General features: G+C 40.7%; 1 protein-coding gene across 2 annotated transcripts in view; it reads left to right on the forward strand.

Moving 5' to 3' along the window:
- adamts3 (ADAM metallopeptidase with thrombospondin type 1 motif, 3) overlaps positions 1 to 13,218 on the forward strand; it is a 164,201-nt gene that overhangs the window by 130,971 nt on the left and 20,012 nt on the right. The window contains exons 18-19 of one of the 2 annotated variants that reach the window (XM_084114139.1): positions 6,672 to 6,828; positions 7,454 to 7,586. In XM_084114139.1, the coding sequence (XP_083970265.1) occupies positions 6,672 to 6,828; positions 7,454 to 7,586 (290 nt within the window). The remainder of the gene's footprint in view (positions 1 to 6,671; positions 6,829 to 7,453; positions 7,587 to 13,218) is intronic. The other variant, XM_084114140.1, reaches the window with a different exon arrangement.

Here is a 13,218-nt window from a genome sequence, read left to right on the forward strand (position 1 = left end):
GAGGAAGAAGAATGATGAGTACCAGCCCAAGAACATCATCCCTACTGTGAAGCATGGGGGTGGTAGCATCATGCTTTGGGGGTGTTTTTCTGCACATGGGACAGGGCGACAGCACTGTATTAAGGAGAGGATGATCGGTGCCATGTATTGCGAGATTTTGGGGAACAACCTCCTTCCCTCAGTTAGAGCATTGAAGATGGGTCGAGGCTGGGTCTTCCAAAATGACAATGACCCGAAGCACACAGCCAGGATAACCAAGGAGTGGCTCTGTAAGAAGCATATCAAGGTTCTGGCCTCAATTTGTTTTTGTTGGTGTCTTGGACTACTTTCAGGAATCATAAAATATTTATTTTGTCATTGGACAAATTCAGTTCGATATCATGATGCATTGCATCCTCAATTTTAAACTTTACTTCACATGTATACAATTTAGTCAATAAATACAAGCAGTCAGATACAGTGGTGGTCAGAATTAATGGCACCCCTGGTAAATATGATCAAAAATGGCTGTAAAAAATAAATCTGCATTGTTTATCCTTTTGATCTTTCATTCAAACAATTCGGAAAAATCTAACCTTTCATTGAAGTAAAAGAATTGAAAGTGGGGGGTAAATCACATTATAAAATAAATGTTTTTCTCCAAAACACGCTGGCCATAATTATTGGCTCCCTTTTATTAAATACTTTTTACAACCTCCTTTTGCCAAGATCTGAGTTTTCTCCTATAATGCCTGATGAGTTTGGAGAATAACTGACAAGAGATCAGAGACCATTCCTCCATACAGAATCTCTCCAGATCCTTCAGTTTCACAATTTCATGTTGATGATGCTTCTCTTCAGTTCAGCCCACTCATTTTCTATAGGGTTCAGTTTAGGGGACTGGGACGGTCATGGCAGAAGCTTCATTTTGTGCTCAGTTACCCATTTTTTTTTCAGTTACCCATTGATTTTGATGTTTATTTTGGACCATTGTCCTGATGGAAGGTCCAACCACGGCCCATTATAAGATTTCTAGCAGAGGCAGACAGGTTTTGATTTTTTATCTGTTGGTATTTGCTAGAATCCATAATACCATGTATCTGAACAAGATGTCCAGGACCTCCAGCAAAAAAATAAGCCCACAACATATAAGATCCAGCAGTATATTTAACCGTAGGCATGGGGTACTTTTTATCCCTGTTTGCACCAAACACATCTGGTGGGTTTGCTGCCAAAAAGCCCTTTTTTGTTTCATCTGACCATAAAATCCGGTCCCTTTTGAAGTTCCAGTCATGTCTGTCAACTGAATATGCTGGAGTTTATTTTTGGAGGAGCAAGGAGGATTTTTCTTGAAACCCTCCCAAACAACATGTGGTTGTGTAAGGGTTGTTTGATAATATTTTTTAGGCTTTCTGACCCCCAAGACTCAAGTAATCTCTGCAATTCTCCATCTGTGATCCTTGGAGAGTCTTTGGCCACTCAAACTGTCCTCCTCACCGTGCATTAAGACAATATCTACCAGTTCCTTACCGGTTGTATAAGAACACCCCAGGTGTCTTGCGGTTTCTGTGGAGACTAATGAAGGTGACATGGAAGAAACAAAACATCCCAAAAGCATGGCGAAGAGCAGGGGGAGTAGTAATTCCCAAGGAGAAGGATGCCTCAAATATCGATCAATTTCGACAAATTAATCTCCTGAATGTCGAAGGCAAGATCTTCTTTAGCATTGTTGCTCAAAGAATGAATATTTACCTTAAACAGAACAATTTAATTGACACATCAATACAGAAAGCCGGGGTACCAGGTTTCTCAGGATGCCTTGAACACACAAGCATGATCTGGCATCAAATACAATCTGCAAAAAGGGAAGGAAGAGACCTGCATGTATTATTCCTCGACCTGGCCAATGCTTTTGGATCCGTCCCCCATTCGGTCATATGGGCAGCCTTCAACTTCTTTCATGTGCCTGAAACCATCACAAATCTGGTCAGAAACTATCTCAAAGATTTGCAATTCTGCATAACAACTGCAGAATACACAACATCATGGCAATCATTGGAAGTGGGTATCATGGCAGGGTGCACCATATCCCCTCTAGCCTTTACCATGGCAATGGAAATGATCATCAGGGCATCTAGATGGGTAGTCAGAGGGGAGCGTCGGCAGGATGGGCAGCGGCTACCTCCGATTCGCGCCTTTATGGACAACATGACCACCTTGACCTCAACCATCGTCTGTACCAAACGCCTGTTAGCGAAGCTTCACTTCAACATTACATGGGCAAGGATGAAGTTGAAACCCAGTAAATCCAGGAGCATATCCATCATCAAAGGAAAGCTTACTGACCAGAGGTTCAACATCAATGAAACACCCATTCCATTGGTATCAGAGCAGCCTGTCAAGAGCCTAGGACGGTGGTACAATGCAAGTCTCAAAGACGCAGAGCAGTGTGACCAATTGAGGGAAGAAACCATCAAAGGCCTTGTCAGTATTGACAAGACTTCACTTCCAGGAAAGTTGAAACTGTGGTGTCTGCAGTTTGGGTTGCTCCCCCGCCTAATGTGGCCTCTAACGGTGTACGAGTTTCCTATTTCCAAAGTTGAGAAGCTGGAGAGGACAGTCAGTGCATACATCAAGAAGTGTCTGGGACTCCCGCGCTGCCTCAGTAACATCGGGTTGTACGGAAACGGTGCACTGGAACTGCCTATCTCTAGCCTCACTGAAGAATATAAGTGCACCAAAGTGAGGCTGAGTATGACCCTGGCAGAGTCTCAAGATGCAGCCATACGAACAGCTCCTCCCAGACTGGCAACTGGGAAAAAGTGGACCCCAGCTGAGGCTGTAGAGCAAGCACAATCCGCTCTCAGACATGGATACATAGTGGGACAGGTGCAGCAGGGAAGAGGCGGGTTTGGACTTGGGACTAGTCGACCTACATGGAACAAGGCAACATCTGCAGAGAAGAGAAAGATGGTAGTTGCTGAGGTCCGGCACCAACAGGAAGCAGAGAGATGCGCAAAGGCAGTGGCACAAGCCAAGCAGGGACAGTGGACTACCTGGGAAAACCTGGAGCACCATAAGCTCACCTGGAGAGATATGTGGGAGATGGAAGGAAGCCAAATAAGCTTCCTCATCAGGGCCACTTACGGCGTTCTTCCTACACCTAAGAATCTTAACCAGTGGTTTGGAGAAGATCCAGCATGCCCTCTCTGCCAAACCCCAGCAACTCTCAGGCACATCCTCACCGGCTGCAAAACCAGTCTGTCCCAAGGCCGTTACACCTGGAGGCATAACTAAGTCCTACGCCAACTGGCAGCTATTCTGGAAGGAAGGCGATCCTCCATCAATTCCCTCCCTCACCCAACATCCGGACACTCATCCACTATCCCCTTCGTAAGAGCAGGGCAGTGCCCAGGAAAAACAGCTGCAAGAGTGGATAGCACCCTCTTGGACGCCGCACGGGACTGGAAAATGCAAGTGGACCTAGATCAGCAATTCAGGTTTCCGGCTGAGATTTTAAACACCAATCTCAGGCCGGATCTTGTTTTGTGGTCAACTTCACAGAAGTCCCTGTTCATCGTGGAACTAACTGTACCATGGGAGGCTGCAGTGGGAGAAGCGTATGAACGGAAAAAGCTGAAGTATACTGATATAGCTTTTGAGGCGAGACAACGGGGCTGGCGTGCACAGGTGCTTCCGGTGGAGGTTGGTTGCAGAGGATTTGTGGCCACATCCATAGTCAGGCTCCTGAAGGGGGTGGGAGTTCGGGGACAGGCCTTCAGGAAAGCCGTCAGATCACTGTCGGAGGCGGCGGATAGGGGCAGCAGGTGGATCTGGATAAAGAGGAAGGACCCCAACTGGGCTGCAAAAAACAATAAGGAGGGGTAAGAGCAGAAGGGGGCTCACCTGGGACGCCAGGTGTTGCCGTTGAGCCCTCTGGAGGTGTCGTGGGCCTATCAATGAAACACCGGTGAAGGAGGGTGCCCACCTGAAGACCCTGATGACGTTCTCACCCCTCTTCCCACTTAAAATTAGGAAGTGCTGATAACTAGGGATATTAATATCAAGTCCTATGAGCTGAACAAAAATATAGACACACGTCCTCTTCCTGGCAGATTCGTAACATCTTTAGTTGATTGAAACTTCTTAATTATTGCCCTGATGGTCAAAATGGGGATTTTCAATTCTTTAGCTATTTTCTTACAGCCACTTTCTATTTTGTGATGCTCAACAATCTTTTGATGCACATTAGAACTATATTCTTTGGCTTTACTCATTGTGATGGATGATTAAAGAAATTTGGCCTTTGTGTATTCGTCATATTTAAACTCCTGTGAAACAAGAAGTCATAGCTAGACAATTTCATGTTCCTAGTCACTCTGGTGTGCTAAATAAAGGTAAATATTAATGCGAATATACTTCAGAGATATTTTACTCGTAAAAAATTCTAGGGGTGCCAATAATTGTGGCCAACGTGTTTTGGAGAAAAACATTTATTTCATAATGTGATTTCCTCCCCACTTTCAATTCTTTTACTTCAATGAAAGATCAAAAGATCTATTTCATTTCATGAAAATGAATTTTTTTAATGAAAGATCAAAAGGATAAACAATGCAGATTAATTTTTTTACAGCCATTTTTTATCATATTTACCAGGGGTGCCATTAATTCTGACTACAACTGTATGTGAACTGAACCTTTAATTTTACCTGCTCAAAGAAAACACACTTCTTGAATGTATTGAACATCAAACAAAACTCAAGTCTGAACACAGAAGACAACAGGAGCATTTAGAACACACAAGTGATAGCTGCCATTCATCCACAACATGAGACAGTAGCTCTGCCAGGCGTTAACAGCTCGGGGTGAAAAAGGCTGACGTGGTTTCTCAAGTTAGTGGTATTACCCCCTGCATATTTTATTTGTGCGTGATATGATTTACACACAGTGTGTGACTTCTCCAGGTCGTGCTTACCGGGTTGTTCATAAAAGCTTAAATGTGCCCAGATGTAGGCTTTTAAAATAGTTGGAGCATTTTTAATTACTCGCACTCGCGTCTTGCCGAGTAGACTCGGTTATGGTCTATTACTGAACCGATACTGAATCGTCCTCGTCTGCATCGCGATGCATCATAGAAACGATTAATTTTGACACCCCTACTAGTAACATCAAAGTCATGGGTTCGCATAAAATGTAATGTAACCTTAAATGCAATGCAATGCTCCCCATTCAATCGCATTTATGTCTAAGAGAAACTATTGAGTTATTAAATACATTTTTAAAAAATACATTACATTTTTTATTTGCCATGAGGAGTGGTCAGAAAAATCATGGTCTTAATCATGATAAATCAAACTTAATCATGGTATCTTTTGTAGATGTCTTAATTCAATGGTAAGATGATGTATAGCAACACAGAACACTTTACAGTCTTATTTCTGGCCAAACTTATAATTTAGCAGTCTCACATTAACTTATGTCACAACACTTCAGCTAGATTAAGTTGAAGGCTTTGACTTGTCAAAGCACAACAGTTCTTCTACTTTAGATTTAAAATTCCACTTGAATAGGATTTTTTTTTTTTTTTTTTTTTGTGGCATGACCTTCTTTCTGTAAAGCACAAGCTCATGGATAGACACATTGACATTTTCATGTAAAATGTATTACTAAAGTCCATAATACATCAGATATTTAATGACCATAATACATCAGATATTTAATGACCATAAGTCATCTGGGTCCTCAGGTTGCAAAAAAACAACAACTGATATTTCTACCACCAAATGTCATTGTTCAAATGAAGTATGTGGTTCTGCTACAAATTATTTAAATACTGTGATTCCTTTCTTTAATATCCTTCCATTTACACCTGTATTAACTGTTATCTGCCAGGTGAATTCATGAACATCAGCCAAAAAGTTAAAAGTTGCATACAGAATTTTAGATGTGTTTTTAGCCTTTAGCGTGCATAGAAAATAACAAACAAAATGTTCTCCATTTGGACATTGTCTGTGGATTTATACAGGCCAGAATAATGAATTTTAGTAATGACATTGTGACATTTACACATAGAGACTTGTTTCTGATCAGTGCGTGATTCATACGAATGCAGTACAGTTAGTATTCCAATTTGCAATGACAAACTGGAATTTATTCAATACAAAATACACTGTTTAATGTCTTCAATCACAACCTATTCTTAGTTACTACTACCTCAAATTTTGGCAAAATGAATACAGGAAGGGATATCATTTTAATGAGTTCACCACCTTTTTCTCACCATCACAAAATGCCAAAATTACTTTGAATAAGTTTAAAATTGCACATGCTGAATGCTAATCTCTGACTTGCACACTGATTTTTAAATCAGGTTGCAAGCATATTAAGAAAATAAGAATCACTATCAGAATATGAATTTATGAAGTATGCATGAAATTGCTGCTACAACAGAAAACTAATGCAAAATGAGTCGTCCTTGAAACGACTCCACAAGCGTGTGGAATTAGGCTGGTCATGCTCATTTATTTTTCAAATGTAATTAAACAGATCCTCGAGTAGGCCAACACATTAATCTGCATACTATTACATATGCATGAACACATGCTATATCCCTGCGTACATAATCAAATGCTTGTAAATATCACTTTGCGATTTCTGAAACTTTTATCCTATTGTTTTTCCATCTCCATTAGATTATACCTAAAGACAATGAGACGAGGTCCACACTGATGTACAAATACATCATCCATGAAGATTCTGTGCCTCTTAACAACAATAATGTCATTCAGGAGGACACATATGAATGGGCGCTTAAAAGCTGGTCCCAGTGTTCAAGACCTTGTGCTGGAGGTAACGTTCCATTAGTATGATCTTTCAGCTTATTTAGGTTACTCAAATATTTTTCCTGGCCTCATTCTGCCTCTTTCAACAGCCAGTTTCACATTTGGTAATATGCACTTTGTGTTTTGTTTCTTTTTTGATTTTTTTTTGGTAAGCATTAGAGACACAAATCCTATGGTTGTTTTGTTGTCAGCAACATTGGATATGTTAAACTAGTATCAATAGTTATCAATTATCATACAATTAACCTTATAATTAAAAAAGTAGCTAGTTTTAATCACATCAAATGTCTGATATATGAGATCACCCTTAAAATGTTTGGCCTGTCCCACATCAGAAGTCTTGACCTTCTCGACTATATCCAATAATTAAAATCAGTGTCATACAATATCATAATTTTGACATAACCTATGAATTTATATATAATTAATTAAAAATACTATTAATAATTTGTTTATTCATTTTTAATTAACGAATAATTGTGACACCCAATAAACAGCATTGTGGTTAAGTCTATTGAGGTGTATGAGAGATTTTGTTCTGCCAGGCCAGATTTTTCAAAAGTTATTGAAGACTGGTTCACTTCATTACACGTCATGTTTCTTTCCGTTCTTTCATTTTATTCACTCTTCAGGATTCCAATACACCAAATATGGGTGTCGTAAAAAAGGTGACAGCAAAATGGTGCACAGAGGCTACTGTGACATCAACAAGAAACCCAAACCTATTCGCAGAATGTGTAACTTACAAGACTGCACTCAACCACAGTAAGTTCAATTTCGATTTTTTTTTAACCCTACGCACAATAACTGTAGTCCTTTTACCTCAACTGAAAGCTAGAATGTCATGAGCGTGTCATGGTACAAAATGTGATTTTCATGGCATTTAACTCAATCTAAACTACACTAAGTAATGTACAGTGGGGAGAACAAGTATTTGATACACTGCCGATTTTGCAGGTTTTCCTACTTACAAAACATGTAGAGGTCTGTAATTTTTATCATAGGTACACTTCAACTGTGAGAGACGGAATCTAAAACAAAAATCCAGAAAATCACATTGTATGATTTTTAAATAATTAATTTGCATTTTATTACATGACATAAGTATTTGATCACCTACCAACCAGTAAGAATTCCGGCTCTCACAGACCTGTTAGTTTTTCTTTAAGAAGCCCTCCTGTTCTCCACTCATTACCTGTATTAACTGCACCTGTTTGAACTCGTTACCTGCATAAAAGACACATGTCCACACACTCAATCAAACAGACTCCAACCTCTCCACAATGGCCAAGACCAGAGAGCTGTCTCACTTTCTCAGAAGGCAACAACTGTTGGCGCAATTATTAGAAAATGGAAGAAGTTCAAGATGAGGGTCAATCTCCCTCGGTCTGGGGCACCATGCAAGATCTCACCTTGTGGGGCATCAATGATCATGAGGAAGGTGAGGGATCAGCCCAGAACTACACGACAGGACCTGGTCAATGACCTGAAGAGAGCTGGGACCACAGTCTCAAAGAAAACCATTAGTAACACACTACGCCGTCATGGATTAAAATCCTGCAGCGCACGCAAGGTCCCCCTGCTCAAGCCAGCGCATGTCCAGGCCCGTCTGAAGTTTGCCAATGACCATCTGGATGATCCAGAGGAGGAAGAGTACAACCCCAAGAACACCATCCCAACCGTGAAGCATGGAGGTGGAAACATCATTCTTTGGTGATGCTTTTCTGCAAAGGGGACAGGACGACTGCATCGTATTGAGGGGAGGATGGATGGGGCCATATATCGCGAGATCTTGGCCAACAACCTCCTTCCCTTAGTAAGAGCATTGAAGATGGGTCGTGGCTGGGTCTTCCAGCATGACAATGACCCGAAACACAAAGCCAGGGCAACTAAGGAGTGGCTCCATAAGAAGCATCTCAAGGTCCTGGAGTGGCCTAGCCAGTCTCCAGACCTGAACCCAATAGAAAATCTTTGGAGGGATCTTTTGGAGGGATCAATCTTTTGAAAGTCCGTATTGCCCAGCGACAGCCCCGAAACCTGAAGGATCTGGAGAAGGTCTGTATAGAGGAGTGGGCCAAAATCCCTGCTGCAGTGTGAGCAAACTTGGTCAAGAACTACAGGAAACGTTTGATCTCTGTAATTGCAAACAAAGGTTTCTGTACCAAATATTAAGTTCTGCTTTTCTGATGTATCAAATACTTATGTCATGCAATAAAATGCAAATGAATTACTTAAAAATCATACAATGTGATTTTCTGGATTTTTGTTTTAGATTCCGTCACTCACAGTTGAAGAGTACTTATGATAAAAATTACAGACTTCTACATGCTTTGCAAAATCAGCAGTGTATCAAATACTTGTTCTCCCCACTGTATATGCACTCATGCTTCACCAATCTAGCTCGGAGAGCTCAGAGATGGGTTTTGATTGCGTTATATCATAGGGATGTCTTGCTTCATTTATTTCTCTTGTCAGAGGCTAAGAAGAAATTGCAGAGTGGGATTGTGCATGCATGTTTCATTTCTGGAAATAGACTGCCTCTCAGCCTATAGTTTTTACTGAATGTGTAGCCTTGACTAATTTTCAACTGAGATGAAAATATTTCTTCCACAAATGTGACCCTGGATCACAAAACCAGTCACATGTCGCACGGGTAGATTTGTGGCAATAGCCAACAATACATTGTATGGGTCAAAATTATCGATATTATTTTTCTTTTATGCCAAAAATTTCCTAGCATAAATATAAAACATTTATTTTTGTGAGTGAATCCAGCACAATCGCGACATAAATGGAGAACCTTTTTTTTTTTAAATGAAGACGATTTCCTCAATGTTTCGATTTTTTTTGCACCCTCAGATTCCAGATTTTCAAATAGTTTTATCTCGGCCAAATATTGTCCTATCCTAACAAACCATACATCAATTGAAAGCTTATTTATTCAGGTGATGTATAAATCTCAATTTCAGAAAATTGACCCATGTGACTGGTTTTGTGGTCCAGGGTCACAAATAAGAAATAAATCACAGATAAATCTGCAGCAGCTTTTGTTTTGTTTTTATCGAGCGTGTCCATGACCTACTTTTATGGTTAACATAAGGAATGCGCATATAATAATTATTAAGACCCTTCTGTATTCTGCTGAATCAACCTACACATGCTACTGAGTGTCATATCCGCACAAAAAAAAACATCTTTTTCATTTAAATACATAGTGTAGGGTCTACATGCAGTATGTTTATCTTAGAATTAGAAGGCATTTCTGAGCATCGCAAAATCTTTTCTTTCTCTTCACAAAAACCTTTGAAATCTCTCGAGTTGTTAGTGTTTTCTCAAGCAGTCTTTCTGCTTTTATCAGCCATAGTACTTGAATGAAATACCAGTCATGAAAATATATAAATGTCCATTAGAAAGGAACCATGGCAGCAGATGTTCTTTGTGCTCTGCAGTTTCTGCTGTTCATAACCTTGAAAGTCTTTTCACAAAAGACCCAGCTGTTTAATTAATTTCACTTTTTTTTTTTTGAGACTTAGTCCGTAAATGAAAATTATTTTTTTACCTCAGTCTTACAATTGAATTACACTCTAAAACATGTTGAGTTCATTTTATTTCAGCTTAATAGGATTTGCTAGTTTGTTTTTACGGGAATACTAGTTTATTTTTTTACCTATACGTAGGTTAATATTTCCAGATTAACTTTAATCTTGTAAAATGTTGTAAAATACACTACACGACCCATGTATTGTGTTTACATGATACGTCCTTTATTTTGGATGAATACAGTTCTAAAAACAGTTTTTATTCATGTGTACCAAGATTTTAAGTTAGAAGTTTGTGAAACAACCAATGCTGACTGACACGTTTAGCTGACTGGCATCTCATCCCTGTATGTTGTTTTGGGTAAAATAGCACAGTAAAGACAGTATAGATTAAATAAAATGTGATTAAATAAAATTATTAAATAAAATACAGACCTTTATTTCACTGAAGAAACACAACTGTGCTATCTACTGAAAAGGTCAGAGCCTATGATTGAATACTGAAATTAATACCTGCACCTTTTGTTTTGGCCTTTAGATTAAATATTTACATTCATCATGGCATCGTTTATAAGGAAGATAAGATATTTTATTGCCTTACATGATAATTTGATGTTTTCACTGCAGTATTGCAGAATTCCGTTCACAATGCATCTGGTTACCATGAAAACAATGTCAGCTTCAAACTGATGTTTCAGAATCAGAATCAGAATCAGAAAGAGCTTTATTGCCAAGTGTGCTTGCACCCACAAGGAATTTTTCTTGGTACTGAAGCTTCCAGTGCACATATACAAATACAAATACAACAAGAAACATAGTAATACAAATTCTAAGAATAAAAATATATAAAAAATAAATAAAAATTGTATAAAAGTAAAAAAGTAGGGTCACAGTTGGGTTTAGTCCGAATAAACATTTACAGATTATGAACATATTTACAGTATTTTGAGTAGTATGAATAATATAAATATAAATATCACCTGAGTTAGAGAATATTGCACCAGACAGTGGGAGTCTAGCGCATGTTACAGATTATAAACATATTTACAGTATTTTGAGTAGTATGAATAATATAGATATAAATATCACCTGAGTTAGAGAATATTGCACTAGACAGTGGGAGTATTGCACTTACAGGCATATGCCTTGGGGGCATGTTAAGTGTTCAGAAGGGAAATGGCCTGTGGAAAGAAACTGTTCCTGTGCCTGGATGTTCTTGTGGCCAGTGATCTGTGTCGCCGTCCTGACGGTAACAGTTCAAACAGGTGGTGTCCAGGGTGAGTGGAGTCTGTGATGATTTTACCTGCTCTCTTCCTCACTCTGGAAGAGTACAGGTCCTGGAGGGTTGGCAGGGGGGCACCAATAATCCTCTCTGCAGTCCGGACTGTCCGTTGTAGTCTCCTGATGTCCAATTTGGAAGCTGAACCAAACCAGACAGTGATGGAAGTGCTTAAAACAGACTCAATGATGGCTGAGTAGAACTGGATCAGCAGCTCCTGTGGCAGATTGAACTTCTTCAGCTGGCGAAGGAAGTACAGTCTCTGCTGGGCCTTTTTCACAATGGAGTCAATGTGATTTGCCCACTTCAGGTCCTGAGAGATGGTAGAGCCCAGGAACCTGAATGACTCCACTGCTTCCACAGTGCTGTTCATGATGGTGAGAGGGGGGAGTGCTGGGGTGTTTCTCCTGAAGTCCACAATCATCTCCACTGTTTTGAGTGTGTTCAGCTCAAGGTTGTTATAACTGCACCAGACAGCCAGCTGTTCAACCCCCAGTCTGTAAGCAGACTCGTCACCATTTTGGATGAGACCGATGACAGTGGTGTCGTCTGCAAATTTCAGGAGCTTGACAGAGGGGTCTTTAGAAGTGCAGTCATTAGTGTAAAGGGAGAAGAGCAGTGGGGAGAGAACGCACCCTTGGGGGGCGCCAGTGCTGATGGTGAGGGTCCTGGATGTGAGTTTCCCCAGTCTCACTAGCTGCTGCCGGTCCGTCAGGAAGCTGGAGATCCACTGACAGATTGAGGATGGCATGGAGAGCTGAGTCAGTTTGGCTGTGAGAAGATCAGGGATGATGGTATTGAAGGCCGAACTGAAGTCCACGAATAAGATCCGTGCATAAGTCCCAGGTCTGTCAAGATGTTGCAGGATATAGTGCAGTCCCATGTTGACTGCATCATCCACAGACCTGTTTGCTCTGTAAGCAAACTGAAAGGGATCCAGCAGGGGTCCAGTGATGTCCTTCAGATAGGCCAACACCAGTCTTTCAAACGACTTCATGACCACAGACGTGAGAGCGACAGGTCTGTAGTCATTAAGTCCAGTGATTTTAGTTTTTTTGGGAACCGGGATGATAGTGGAGCGTTTGAAGCAGCAGGGAACTTCACACTGCTCCAATGATCTGTTGAAGATCTGCGTGAAGACTGGGGCCAGTTGGTCAGCACAGGCTTTTAGACAAGCAGATGAGATGCCGTCTGGGCCTGAAGCTTTCCTAGTCTTCTGTTTTTTGAAGACTCTGCTCACGTCCTCCACGCAGACCTTAAGCTCAGGTTGGATGGCAGAAGGGGGGAGGAGAGGGGTTGCAGGAGGTGATGGTGGATGTGTGAAGTGCACATCAGAGCGGGTGTGAGGTGTGAGTCTGGGCTTCTCAAACCTGCAATAGAATGCATTGAGAGTGTCAGCCAGTTGTTGATTCTCCACAGATGGGGGGGATGGTGATTTGTAGTTGGTGATGTTCCTCAGGCCTCTCCAGACTGATGCGGGGTCGTTGGCTGAAAACTGGTTTTTCAGCTTTTCAGAGTAGCTTTTTTTAGCAACTCTGATCTCCTTTGTCAGTCTGTTTCTGGCCTGGTTATACAAGAT

This window comes from Abramis brama (assembly GCF_963993115.1).
Source record: "Abramis brama genome assembly, chromosome: 5".
Lineage (NCBI taxonomy): Eukaryota > Metazoa > Chordata > Actinopteri > Cypriniformes > Leuciscidae > Abramis > Abramis brama.